General features: G+C 47.3%; 1 protein-coding gene across 3 annotated transcripts in view; it reads left to right on the top strand.

Annotated features, from left to right (window-relative positions):
• Positions 1 to 14,742, top strand: part of MYT1L (myelin transcription factor 1 like) — a 152,714-nt gene that overhangs the window by 35,210 nt on the left and 102,762 nt on the right. For all 3 annotated transcript variants that reach the window (XM_024118873.1, XM_024118872.1, XM_024118871.1), the window contains one exon: positions 2,430 to 2,785. In XM_024118873.1, coding sequence (XP_023974641.1) covers positions 2,430 to 2,785 — 356 coding nt within the window. The remainder of the gene's footprint in view (positions 1 to 2,429; positions 2,786 to 14,742) is intronic.

The raw sequence follows: 14,742 nt of genomic DNA, 5'->3' as shown, positions 1-14,742 counted from the left end.
AAGCTGGAAAAAGTGCATCCAAATGGTTTACAAAATGTAGGATAAGGAAGTAAAACCAATTCAGGTAAAAAGAGAAGGGCGGTCTCCATTGTCCTACTCGGAATTTTGCAGCCCTACCGTCTAAGGTCTGAGCTCCCCGTTAGCACCTTGCGATTTGGGGCTGCTGAGAGGGGAGAGAATCAACAAGAAGCCCACCGTAGTGCTGGGTTTTCACCGTCTACACACATTCCCATTGCCAAGTGGAGGTGGGGCCGTTTTGAGTAACATGACTGAATAGCACAAGGTCAACTGTTTTCCCATCATTTCCCAGCATCTGAATGAATCTGATAGTGAAAGCAGGCCAGTTGTCCGTCTCAGTGAACACCTGGTGTGCAGGTAGCACTGATGCAGAGCAGACACATCCAACAATTTGTTGATGAACTAAGACAAGAGAGAAGAGTTTGGGGAAGGTAATAATAGTCCTCATGAGCTGCCAGTTCACAGACAGAGCCCGAAGAAAAAGAATACTTATCGTTACACTTAACTAATTTATTCAGATAAACACAGGGTGAAGACACTAACAAGTCCACTCAGATCCAGGACCACGTCTTGAGAAGATTCGCTGGAATGGAAGTTGGACTTGACCAATTGTCAGGACTGGAGGCAGGGAGGATTCAGTCCTTCAGTGCTATGGAATGTTTGGTTGAGATTATTGACTCAGATTCTCCCCAAATCCATGTACATGTTCACATAAAAGAAATCTCAGATACCTGTTTATTTCCTATGAGAAACACTCTCTAGACCAAAATTTGTTTCCTTCAGTTTTTTCTGATTATAATAAACATTATTTGTTTTGATTCTTGTATTTTTACAATATGAGAACAGTCAAAAGGCAGAAGACTCATCACTCTGTTTCACGGGTGGGAGCTCTGCCTGCTTCCCCCCCCTCCCCGACCCTATCTCGTCTCTCACGCCCTCAATCTGTCCTCACCGCACCTGCTGTCAGCTTCCCAACATGCAAATGTGATCGCATCGTCGATTGCGTGAAGGAACTCCAGTAACTCCCGTCATTAGCCTGCAAGGATGGTCTGACCCTGAAGGGCTCTCAGTTCTTCGCGCCACCCTCACACTCCCTCCCAGACATCTGGGCATCTCCTTTGAGGCCTGTCTCCAGCGTAGCCTCCTCCTGGGGACGCCCCGCTCCCTTGGCTGGCTGCCCCTCTATTTTATGATGTAGTGCCCTCTCTATACTTTTATCATAGTGTCTGTCACACTCTCTATTCACTCAACAACTATTGGATGAGTGCCCATGACTCCCCGGGCATTTGGTGCACGGTGCTAAACAGTGGCCAGAGGTTCTAAAGCAGAATTACTGCCATGTCTGAGTCCCCATTGGACCATAAGTGACTTGAAGGGTGGATCTGTGCCTTTCACCTCTGAGTCTCCTGCACAGCACAGGGCCTCCAGCAAAGAGGAGGCTCCCAAAATAAATACACACTGGGTGGGTTCATGACTGAATGAATAGTTTACCATTCCTAGGTCCAAAAGTAAGCTAATCATAGTCTGCAGGAATCCCCTATCAAAGTGTTCACTTAGCGATGAAGATCACACATCTCATTTTAGACACACAGAATAATTGCCAACAGCATTTTCCCGGATGTCTTTTCTCCCCATTCCTTGCAGTATATATACATATAGAGTTTCCAGGAAGAAAAAAGACTCTAATTAGGAACAATGCTTTGGAAAATTGTCCTTTTTCAAGGAAAGGTTATGAGCTCTTGCTGTAAGGGTCTTACCCAAGTTTGGGCCAATTTTAGCATGATTAGTGCTGACTGCCAAGTACACCAAGTCTGCTTTCTGTGACGCCAGGGCAGGACTGACACCTTCTACAGAGTTTGAAACTTGCTCCCATCAAAGGCATTTACGGTCCATCTCCTTTGAGTGGTCATTCCGTCTACAGATATGATTTTATCTTGAGAATGTAAAAATCCAAATATATCCAAAGCTTTTTGGCGACTTCTATATTTTCCTATTTCACAAAAATGTACATATGTTAATAGAGTATGCATGAACTAATTCTTTCTTTTAAATGTGCGTCGCACACGTGTGCATTTCGTAAGATGTCTAGTGAACTCGTGCTGTCGATTACATGATGTTGTGCACGTGCTTCGTAAACCGTCCCCGGGGGTGCGGTGAGGATCCCTGTGGGATCACGTGGATGGTAGTGATGAGGGGCGAGGAGAGGCGAGAACATGTTAGCAGCAGCAGACGCGAGCCAGCTGCGTCTCTGTGGAACACCGCTCTGTGCACAGGTGCCGGCACACTCGTGGGAGCCCGTGTAGCTCACATCCTTTCTGCATTCGTGCCGAACCTCAGCCTCTTCACCCAGGCCGCCCGTTGCCCTGACCCTCCAAGATAGTGACTCAGATCTTCCCTCTCTTTCTTAACAGCGTGTATGGCTGCCCCTTGGCGAAGAAAAGAAAAACACAAGACAAACAGCCCCAAGAACCTGCTCCCAAGCGAAAGCCGTTTGCGGTGAAAGCGGACAGCTCGTCGGTGGATGAGTGCTACGACAGCGACGGCACGGAGGATGGCGACGAGAAGGAGGAGGACGAGGAGGAGGACGAGGACGGCGACGACGTGGAGGAGGACGAGGAGGACGAGGAGGACGAGGACGAGGAGGGGGCCCGGGAGGACGAGGACGACGTGGAGGACGAGGACGACGACGAGGACGGCGACGACGTGGACGAGGACGAGGAGGACGAGGAGGACGAGGAGGACGAGGATGAGGACGAGGACGAGAACGGTAATCTTAACGCGGCGCAGCCGGGGACCGAGTTGGGGGAGGACCGAGCGGGGGGCGGGGCCGCTTCCGGGAGGACGGCCGGTCGGAGTCCGCGGCACATGCGTGGTTGATGCCACGGGGGTCAGGCGGCCGGGGCAGCGCCGGGCGGGGCAGCTGTCCGTGTGCCTTTCCCTTTCCTTTTAGAGAATTTCTTTAAATCATCCATCAGGCATGAGATGCTGTTTCAGTCACGTTGTTACTCAGACTGGTCACCCCCAAAGTTTGCTGAACTATCTGTGGTGTGCACGTCTGTTGAGCTTAGCAACTTTCATCGAGAGGGCTCAGTTTGCCTTTTCTCGGAGGCTGCACCCGAGAGATCCCGCCATGAGCCCCTCCGGTGGCTGTGGTGTTGTCACGGCAGCCCACGTGCCTCCCGGGAGCTGGAAGCCTGTGGGACCCCTGCCGCATGAGCTGCTGAAGTAGGTCTGGCCGTCAGTTGCCAGGGCTTTCCTTTAGTGGCCGTCAGGTATGGGGACGAGGAGGCACCCGGCTGTGATGAAGTAATGAATCAACCCGTCATCTGCTTCCATGCTCAAGAGCTGTGTTTCTGATCCAGGGAGACAGCCACATGAAGAGCACGCTGTGCAGGGTAGTGGCATCTTTGGGGCAAAAATTTCAGATGGTTTTGCTTTTACCTCCAGCTTACTGTTAGTGTCAGACTCAGAAATAGGACTTCAAAGCCAGTCCCTTCACAAGAGTCCTTTCTTTTCTAGAAAGAAGCGGGAGGTTGCCGAAGAGTCTAGTTCTAGGCTTTACTGGCTTAGAGTTTGCCTCAGAGAAATGGCAAAGCAGGTTTAAAAAGTGAAGGGAATATGTTTTCCTTACACTTCTTCCTTGGGCTCAAAGCTCTTCAAGAATCTGAATTCGGAAAAAGGCTAATTGCTCGACACAAAGGACCATGGTCTCAGCCGACGGAGAGAGAGTTTTTAGATGAGGCAGGCGTGAACGGGTTGTTGCGAACCCCGTGGAGTGGGCACGAATCAACTTTCCTCCTTCGGGGTTACACTAGTTACCAAAGCCAGGAAACCCGGCTTTTATGAAAGAATCCTCCATTGTTACTGTCGTTGAGGGTCCTTATGAAAACAACTGACTGCTAAACTTGCATGGATAATACAAACGTATCTGTATATAAATGTATACACACACTCACACACACGCATAAACTTCATGCATTACAATCTGGTCTCCGCAGGTTATTTTTCTCGTCTTGTTGTTATAGATCGTGGTGTGGGGACAGCCTAAGGAGAAGCATCAACACACAGACACGCACCGCTCGCTCTGCTAAGCAGACTGCGGTGTCGTTAATGAGATGATGGGACTTTCAGGCTGAGTGTTAAAAACAGCAGCTCTGGGTAATAAAATATGTGGAAAGTTGGAGAATCGACCAATTTGGCAAATTATTTCTGGACCCTGTATTACATGTGTGTGGTTCTGGGTGAAATCATTCATTGTTGAGGCTGACTCATGATTTGTAGCTTAACCATGGCTTCTTATGAAGACAGTATAAAATACTGCTCTTTCATATTCTCGTTCTATGTTTAGAAAGCGGTAGACATTACTATTTGAAGTGAAGGATGTTTGTGGGTGTGGTGAATTAGGGTGGGAGATGTTTGTACATACGCATCATTTAGCCAAGTGCCTTAACCAGAGTCTAGGGTCTGCTCTCCGTTTGCTAGAATTAAACTTTCAATTTTAATTTACTTAGGGCCATATTTTAAATAATCTACTTTTAAAAGTGCAAAATGACATATTTTGAAAAAGCGATCACAGGCTTATTGAAACAGCTTTAGCATGTGACTGCACTGGCTTCATTCACTCTGACTTGAACGCTTAGAGTTGTTTTAAAAAGTGAGAAAGCAAACCAAAGATAAAGACATTCTTCTAGGAAAATTCATGTAAGTGGGCATAATCGAGGGGGCATGACAGAGCCATGAAACAATTGCATAAGTATAACGTCAGCCCCAGAATGTCTGATTATGTGACCCACCCTGCCTGGTGACGAGTACTCAGTGTTCTGCAAACATGAAGCCCAGGTCGGAGGCATGTAAGGAAGTTGGTTCCAGAAAGAAAATGCCCAGTAGGAGGATGAATTATCAACTGTTGGTCCCTGGTGGCAGAATTCATATTCAGCTCTGGATTCTCCAGCTAAGCACCTTCTAGAATCATCTATTTTGTGAACTTTAAAGGAATCAACTAAAACTACTAAAGAGAGGTTCAGCCGTGGTGGCCATTTATGGATCATCAGGCTACCTCTTCTGCTGTAAGACAAATATGTCCATTTTACCAAATACTTTGGCAGTAAAGTGTAATAAGCTACTCCCTCTTAGACAGCCTCTCATCAAGTCCTAAGTCCCAAGGAGTCGTTGGATCAAAGGTAGCCCATGTGATGGACCCTGAACTGTGGTTCTGATTGCTCCAAGTTCTGTGCAGGAAGGCCCAAAGCCTTGCTTGATTTCCAAGTCAAACAAAAGCATCCCTCCTAAGAAGAAACCACTTCTGAGGCCTGATTCCTGGAGAGGGTTTCACCAAGTATTTCTGTTACAGGGAGAAATCTCCCCTGGAGGAGCCCACAGACAGGTGTTCCAAGACCCCATGTAGCCAATATCACACAAAGATATGCCAGGTGGATTATCCAGTGCGTTATTTCATAACCCCCAGGGTCAGGAATCTTCAGGAAGGTTCTAGATCAAGGAGACACAGCTCTGCTGATGAAGTGCTCATTTTTCATGATCAAACTCCTAGCTGTGTGTGACTTACGACAATCAGGCTTTGAAAGGCATGTGTCCATCCATCTCCCATTTTCATGTCCTCCCAAATGCATTTTATTTTACCTGATGGCTACGTTTAGTGCCAAAATCACTATCAGTCTGTGTGAGTATCTGTGTTACAGACACGGGTCTGTAACATGAGAAACTCATTTCAGGACACCCCACATTGCATGTCTTTGTCCCCTCCTTGTATTGGCAGAAATTGTTTCTGAAAAACTGGGGAAGGTACTTTCTGTGTCTGGTGACCAGAGTTCTGGGTCAGCATCTCGAAGTCGGTCTTGCGTGTCCTTTGTTGACACTCTTGGCGGCTGTTGCATTGCTGAGCCAGCAGCAGATCCTCTCCAAGGGGGACTGTGCCTCTTTCTTAGTAAACTGAAGCACAGTGACTGACAGTTAACAGCGTGAGAAGCAAGGCAGGCAGGACTCGGCACGAGGAGGCATCTTGGGCGCTCATAGGGCCCATCACAGCAGCTGATGGTCACCCAGGGAAACCAGGGCAGCCAGATGGAGTCGCACGGACAAAGCTTAAGCTGCCCTCAGCCTCCCTAGTAGCTGTAAAGTCTCAGACTATTTCTACCATTCTCCACCTCTGTTATAAACTGAAATGTGACGTTTATTGAGAGGTTTTGTTACAGAGAAAACAAATGCTTATAAACCACCAAATTATTACATAGGAACCCACCGATTACAGAAGGACTATTATTTATAACTTGCAAATTAGGTGTTTATTCTAATTCCAAGAATCCTCTGGCATTGTAGTTACACGTGAACCAAAATATTACTAATAATGTACATTTCCAGTCAGTATAGTAATGTACACACTGTGTTTGATCTTCACAGTGATTGTGTAAGACAGGGCAGGGTAGAAATTATTTCACTCTCATTGTGCTAATTAGAAACTGAGGCTCAGAAAGATAAGATTATTTTCAGCAAGTGATAGATGTATGGTCAAACTCTGCTGGTGGTTTTTCTTACTTCAGAGCTCATGTTCTTTTTATCACTCTCTGCTCTTTCGAAGAACAGGAAATGCTATCTGAGCAACTCATTTCAGATTACATTAAATGCATCACTAATTAATCAGAATTATATTTTGTCCAGTTGACCTATCATAGGCTGGCCTTTTGCATGAAGAATTTTATTTTCAAACTGTGTGTAAGGTGTAATGATGAGCTTAAAATTCCCTCGCTCTCCTAAAGTTGAGAAAGTTATTATTCAGGGGTCATAGCTTTTTCTAATAGCAGATTTTTTACATGGTATATAGTAAGTACCTTTTCAGGGTCTTATAATTTGAGAAATATAGATTCAATGGTTATTTAATGCCTAGTAAGTTACACTTATTTTCATACTACAGCCCAGTAAAAAGAATACATCTTTAAATAATAGACAGACTCACATATGTGTGTATAAAATAAGTGTGTGTATTTATATCTCCTTATGAGTATATATTGTATCTGCCCACTGACAGGAAAGAAAATTCCATGAGGAAGAACGTAGCAATTTGCTGTCCAGATGACAGAAAATGTTCATGTCCACTGCCATTTTTTAACACATAACTGTTTCTTTTTTGTGTGATTTGCTCTGGTTTTAACTTTATTTTTTTTTAACGTTCATTGGCGTATAGTCGATTTACAATGTTGTGTTAGTTTCTGGTGTACAGCAAAGCGAGTCAGTTACATATATACATATATCCACTCTTTTTAAAATTCTTCTCCCATATAGGCCATTGCAGAGTATTGGGTAGAGTTCCCTGTGCTATACAGCAGGTCCTTATTAGTTATCTATTTTATATAGAGTAGTGTGTTTATGTCCATCCCAATCTCCCAGTTTATCCCCCCCCTTACCCCCAGTAACCATAAGTTTGCATAACTGTTTATTAATATATTCTGTTTCTGAAATACATTTGTAAATATGTAAGGTCCTTTCTTTGCTTACTCTATATTGAATCTTGGGACTTTCTGGACAATTCAACTTTGAAGACAATTGACTTGGCCATTGGGTTAAATTAGGTAAAAATGCAAACACTTTCCTTTTCTAGAGGTTTTCTGGCTTCATGCTGTTCTACGTGTGAATTAGCCAAAGATGTGTGCTGGCCTCCTCGGAAGGTCACATCTAAGAAGGAATTGGGGGGTTTGAAGGGCAATGTGAATAATTACGTTGAGAATGTACGGTGTACGGCAGAGCTGCTCTGGGCAGGGTTCAGTGAGCTGACCAGAGGCTGAGCGGCCTGTGTGGTGTGGAGCCCAGCATGCTTTGGTCAGGTCACTGCAGCTCGCCTCTCCTCCCATCCGTGGACACCTTCACAATGGTGTGTTCGGTGCCTGTCACATTCTGACTCTGGGCTCTGTTTGCACCGCCCTCCCCAGCAAGCAAACCCATACATAATCCAGCTTCTCTGCAGAAACTCAACTGTCTTTGAAGGGAACTCAGGACAAAACCCACCCTCACAGACACAACTTTTGTTTTTTTTTTTTGTTTGTTTGTTTGTTTTTTTTTTTGACAACTTTTGTTTTAATTACCAAGTTTCCAGGGTGTTTTTTATTCCACACAGGATGATGCCCTAGGTGCCACGTTATTAAAGCATCATTACAACTTGCAATCAATGGGCTTGAATTTCCATAAGACAGGGCAGAATGAGGAGGGTGGGGGTCTCTCACTGTGGCCTCCGAGCTCCCCAGACTCCCTTTCGATGAGGCACTCGCACTGATCAGCCAGTTACCTCTTACCTCATTCTCAGGAAACGGCCCTGATGCAGGAAGCAAGTTGAGATACAGACAGACGGTGCATCAAAATTAGCCCCCCAGCTTTCTCCTGCAGTCAGCAGAAAACGCAGTGAGCTCTGTGACCAGCGGAGAAGCCAAGGTGTGTTTAGTAGGCAAGGTCTCAACTGTGCACAGTCGGGAGAAAGAATATGATGACTTTTTATCATCCTAAAACTTAATCTCTCCCTCCATCCATGAAAGCGTTATTCTAGGCAGCTTAGTAGGCGAATACACTGAGTGGATGGCTCCACCACTCAGAAATGGGTAAAGGCAGAATTAGGCATTTCTAGGTATCAGTTTATGATAAAAATTAAACTTTCTTCTTGAAAACTAACTTTGCGTAATTAGAAAATATAATTATATGTTACGTTTCACGAATTTTCACACTCTTCAATACAAAGCAGAAAACTTGCTAACAGGGTGAAGTCATGTACATTTGAGATGCAAGCACCATGCATAAAGTACAGGGAAAAATCTTTTTTTACATGATAATAAGAAATAATAGATGTAAGAGAGTAGATCTAACACATTTTTATTCAATTTTTTTTTTTATTTAAAAGCGTTTAACGACATCACATATATTTAACAGATAGGGCACAAGTCGAGAGGCACTGGCCGGTCACGTGACTTGAGCACCGGGCCTGAGTGGCCACCTCCCTGCTCAGGCCCCGCCTCTGGAGTTCATGCCCATCAATGCCATTTTGATTGTGCGGTAAGATGAAAATTGTCAGTACAACCGTTACAGTGACAGAGAAATGCACACTATGTATCAAACAGCAAAGTAATGAAGCAAATCATAACACAGTGTGGCAACGCACAAGCAAGTAACCACTAGGGTAACATGACTTTGTCCAGTAAATGCTTTTTATTCCATTTGTTTTTAAGGTCCACTTGAAGGGATGACCAGCTTATTTCTTTGTCTTAGTTTGATTTTTATTCCAAATGCCAGCTTGGCAGAGGGTGGGACAAAGGTGGGAAGGCATGTCTTGTAGCTCTGGCTGCCCTGCTTCCCCCACTCTCCCTGGACTCCAGTTTGGCGTCCAGAGAGTAGGATGCTAACACTTGCCCTTCGCTCACCTCACTGCTGGGCTGCTGAGCTTTAAAGCAGGTGTGGTCCAGAGAGACGCTGGGGAGAGGCGAGCAATCCAGAGCTGCAAGGTAGCAACCGTAACTCAGGTGGCTTTTGCACGGGTCTCCTCTCTCAGGCACAAACTCAAGCTTGTCTGTAATTCATGGAACCCAAGGTCCATGGCGATACCAGGCAAATATATTATGTACATCAAAGCTGCATTAATTTAAAAGACTCAGGGCCTGGTGACAGCTCACTTCAAAAAAATGGAATGTGTTTCCTGTGTGCACAGAAGTGCACTGGGTTCCGTGGGGACACAAAAACTAAATAGATACCACGCCTTGCCAAAAAGAAACACACATAATATAGCATGAAAGAGGAGTGTGTACATGAAAATATACACGTAATGGTGCTTTACAAAGGGCAGAATGAGAAGCCATAAGCCGAGACGGAGGCTTTAAAGGTTTGAGTTGAAAACAGGAACAAAAGTTTTCAGATTTGAAGATTGTTGGGCTTTAGATTAGGTTACCAAAGAATGCGGTAGTGTTTCTGAAAGGTCTTTTCTGTCTGATGGGGATCGAATACGGTCGAAGAGAAGAACGGGGGCCCCGTGCCTCCCAAGTTCCTCCCAATCAAACATACTCGTTGGAGAGGCCACATCACACCAGTATGTAAAACAGGAGGACCAAAGTGTTCACAGACTCATTTCCATTCCCTGGTTTACAGCATCAGCCGTAGCAAAAGCAACCTTGGTCTGCTGGGCCAGGGATGTTCAAGGTCGTCCAGTTAATTTGGAAAGTCTCCGAGCTGTGTGTGCGTGTGTGATTAGAGAGAGAGAGAGAGAGAGATGCAGTTGGTTAGTGTGTTTCAGTCCGTCTCAGTCTGAAAACTACTGATTTCAAATAGCTCTTGTCTGGATTGGGAGGTATGACTATTCTATTTCTTAGTCTCCAAACTTAGATAAACCACATACCTAAAATGTCATCGAGTAGAAAGGTCCTCAAAGCTTAGTGAATAAATAAAACTTTATTCACTCACATTCCGTTAATTAAGATCCCTAATGAATAAAAACTTCAAGAAGCATAACTTACACATTCTACATTAAAAACTATTATGCAACTTGGATCCCTTGTGAAAACCGTTATTTTTTCCTTCAGTTTATCTCACTTAGCTTAAAGGACATTTTTACATCATGCTTCAACTTATGAAATGGACAACTTCTAGAATCAATAAGCCAACAATCGTCTTCTGAGCTGTTGTAGTGACGTTAGCCTGTGCTTTGGATGCTGTTGAGCTGGCAGAATTCTGCCCGGGTGCCCATGCCTCGCTCTGGGCCTGGGAAGCTGACTGTACACGCGTGAGGTCTGACTCGGGGTGTGAAAGTGGATGCATGGCCGTGACCTTCACCTGTGCTGATGTGGCAGGTGACAGGGAGGGTCGGACCAGAGATGCACAGGGGCTGCGTGCGGACACGGGCCACCCTCCTCCGCTACAAGCCCAGACAGCGGGCTTTCCCCTGGAGACGATGCCACAGGTGTGCTGGGACCACCTTCTGTGCCCGGGGCATCCTTCCCGCACTGCAGACATGGCTCTCGGGAGTCGGGTCGGGACCAGACTGTCACCTTCCAAACCAGGCGCCGCCGCGGGGCTCCAGACGTCATGGAGCTGTTCCTCGACAGCACAGTGATCTGGTGGTGGGTGGTTTAGATAAAAAATGTGTTACTTAAGTCCACGTATAAATTGTATATATATATATTTTTTTTTATAAAAGTCAAAATCGGAGCTCAGCTCTCACTGAACACTTCCGTGTGCTGGCCCTGCAGGGGCCAGCATGGTAGCCCTGGCCACACGGGGTTGTTTAAATATAAATATGTTGAGTTTGAATTTAACTTAAATTAGTTAAAATCACATAGCGTTGAAACTCCACATCCTCAGACCCACCAGCCTTTGCACCGCAGCTCCTCCTCCCGGCGTACGGTCCCCTCATCTCTCGGGTCTCTGCCCAGAGGCCCCCTTCTCGGCGAGCCTGGCCCAACTGCACCTGAAGCGACCCCTGTCCCGGTCCCCTGTCCCCTCACAGCACAGGCCAGCACCCGACATCGCCGATTACAGTTATTTCCCGTTCGTTTCTCTTCCGGCCCCTACACGGTGACGCCCCGCTCCTGGGTTCACCCTTCCGCTCCGAGCAGCGGCGAAGGGAGTAAATAAGCTGGATTTGCTCGTGTCCCACAGGCCTGTCAGAACTGGCCTAAGCAAAACTCTGACGATTAGAACATCTGTCCGTGATCTGGTAAAAACTTGTCCTATGTCGTCCTCTCCGACGTTTTTGCATCTTGAAGTTGGAGGAAGGTATCTCGAAAAGCCAATATTTGACCCGGTAAATGCCGACGGATGGGGCTCCCCAGGCCTCCGTGTACCGCGTGAGAGCCACGCGGCCGCAGCGAATCGGCTGCCCCTTCCCCGGCCCCGGCCTGCCCCCGAGGGTTGCTCTGCCTCAGACGACGGACGTGATGCGCGGGTCTCTCCCACGCGGTTCCTCTCGGGCTAAGGAAGGCTTTCAGGCCAGGCCGGGAGCTGAGATCGGGAACACGTTAGAAGCGCACGGCTCAGAGGGGAGCCTGGCGGGTTCCTGAAGCGACCCTGTGCCGGGGCGCGTCCTGCCCGGGCCCGGGGACAGCGGGGGCTGGAGGGGACCCTGTGTCCTGCTGCACAGGGTCAGCTGATTTACACAGACGGGAGCAAATCCCAGCCCAGTAAGCCAGCTCCTCTGGGGAGAAGTAGGTCCAGCCGCTCCAAGTGCGGCAGGCGTGGGGAGGAGACCGCAGCCCGGAGACAGGCACGGGAGCAACAGCGCAGCTCAGAAAAGGGCTGGGAACCGCGCACACGTCACCCCCACCACCTCCCCCGACGACGCGCACCGGTGAGAACAAAGCAACTACCTCTCATCACCCAGAAACCACTGTTGAAACTGCGAAAATAGGGCTTCCCTGGTGGCGCAGCGGTTGCGCGTCCGCCTGCCGATGCAGGAATAAATTACAAATGTACTGGGAAGGATACATACATACAAACAGTCTGCATCAACGGGAAATGGGCCCCTGAACCAGACTGCGTAGGTAAGATTTGTTTGAAAGATTTTGTAGATTCTTTGCTTCTTCACCAGAAAAATTCTCTTGAAATTGGCATGCTTTTAAATTAAATTATTTACTGTGACATATAATTTTAAAATTGAAGATAAGTTAGAAACCACTCATAACACTGTTTCCAGACAAACATTATCCTTTAAGAACCCTGGATTTCTGGTCAAGATGATGTAGTAATGCCATTTTTACCCTATTACAGTACCGCAAAAAAAAAAAAAAAAAAAAAAAAACTGTGAAAATAGATGGGGGTAGCCCGAAATTCCCCGCCAAAGTGAAAACAAGACAAACCACAACACTGTTAAGTAAGATGGAACTAGCAAATGTGACAGGTAAGTCTAGAGAGGTGACAAACCGTGAATCTTCCAGCCACGTCACCCGTCTGTTCCACTCTCGCCTTCGAGACTCTCCTCTCATTCACATTGAACTTGGGGGGTGAGTGTGAAGGGGTCCTGGGAGCCCTCCAGCTCCGCACCCCGCTGTTCAGATGGGGGAGAGGGGGCTTGAGGAGGAAGGGCTGTCAGGGCCCCAGTGCTGGCCATGGGAGAAGGGCTGTGAGACCAGGATTCGCCCCCCCAGGGGGCCGAGGCTGGCGCCCCCCCAGCAGAAGCTGTAGTGCAAGCAGCACCTCGGCAGGTAGGAAGGCCTCTCCTACCACAGAGGGAAAGGGTCCACAACGCCTCAAAGAGGGTCGGGGTATTTGCAGAAGGACCAAACTCACACTGCTCCGTCTGGTCTTGGGGACGGGGCTGCAGGAGTTATGTGTCATCAGGGCGTCCGAGTCCGTGGATCACTGAGGGGGTCGGTCTGTCCTCTGGTCCTTCCCTCCCCCGTCTCTGCACAACCTCATGCCCGGGTGTCCCTGACCCTCCCACCTTGCTACCCACTCGGTCCCCTCACGCTGCCCGGGACGCTGGTCCTATGAACCCAGTCCAAGATGTTCTTAATTTCCAAATCTTTTCTCCGCATCAGAATGGACTTAAACTCCACCAGTCAGGATCCTCGTAGGTGACAGGCCAACGAAGCTGGCAATTCCGGCAGACATTTCAACACCTGGTGCTATAACTAGCCCTCAAACCTCAGCAAACCAACGTAGAGGAGAAAGGCTCCGAACAGCAACAGCAGCTCCAAGTGGCTGGCAGGCAGCAACCGTGGTGGATGGAGAGCTGGACGCCCGGCTGGGACTTGTCTAGAACGGGCTGCGTCGGCGAGGACGGGCAGGTCTGGCTGCTGTGGAAGGAGGCTGTGCTGGCCCAGCATCCTGGGATGGCGTCCCGCCCTGTCACCTAGCAACAGGATGATGTGGAGAAAACACCAGCCTCTCTGGGGCTCCGTGTTGTCACCTTCGGAAGGACAGTAGGTGACACCTCCTTCTCACGGGGCCCCTGTGGGCATGAAAGGAGGACTGACAGCCACAGGCCACGAGACTGACCACTGGGGCTGTTATGCTGTGTTCACTCGATGGGGTTTGTGCGATGATCACTACTTTTGCTTCTTTCCTGTAGTTGCTGCGGCTATTAAAACGCCACCGTCTTCTCATTAGGATCTAATATATCATCACAGTTCTGTAGTTACAAGTCAAAAATGAATGTTGATATTTATTTCTATAATCAAAAAAGAAACACCTATTAATGTCGTAAGAAACTGTGGCCTTTGGTGATTTGAAACCCACGAGGCTGGACTCTTAGACCACGTCTTCTCTGACCTGGTAAATCCAGAGCAGTTTCTGCTTTGAAGAAGTGTCTCTTCTTTCTGTTTGTTCTTGTTTTTGGGGGGTTTTTTTGTTTTCTGTTTTTTTTCTAGTCAGTTTTCTATTTGCTAGCCTATGGCCTATTTTAATCGCTAGAAAGAACAGTAGTAACACAGTCAGGTTTAGGACTAGACACTGAAAGAATTAAAAGGTGCGTCAGACATATTTTTTAGAGACAAAATACTAAATGAAGCCAGTGCTTGTATTTATAAAGTTATAATCCACAGAGTTCTAACCACAGCAAATTCCGGTCATGAAGATGGAGACAAAATACCGTACATGGCTCCATTTTTTTTTTTTTTTTTTTTTTTTTTTGCCGTACACGGGCCTCTCACTGTGGTGGCCTCTCCCGTTGCGGACCACAGGCTCCGGACGTGCAGGCTCAGCAGCCATGGCTCACGGGCCTAGCCGCTCCGCGGCATGTGGGATCTTCCT

This window comes from Physeter macrocephalus, chromosome 12 (assembly GCF_002837175.3).
Source record: "Physeter macrocephalus isolate SW-GA chromosome 12, ASM283717v5, whole genome shotgun sequence".
Lineage (NCBI taxonomy): Eukaryota > Metazoa > Chordata > Mammalia > Artiodactyla > Physeteridae > Physeter > Physeter macrocephalus.
Note: the sequence above shows the minus strand (reverse complement) of the source record. Positions and strands in the feature narration are given on the sequence as shown.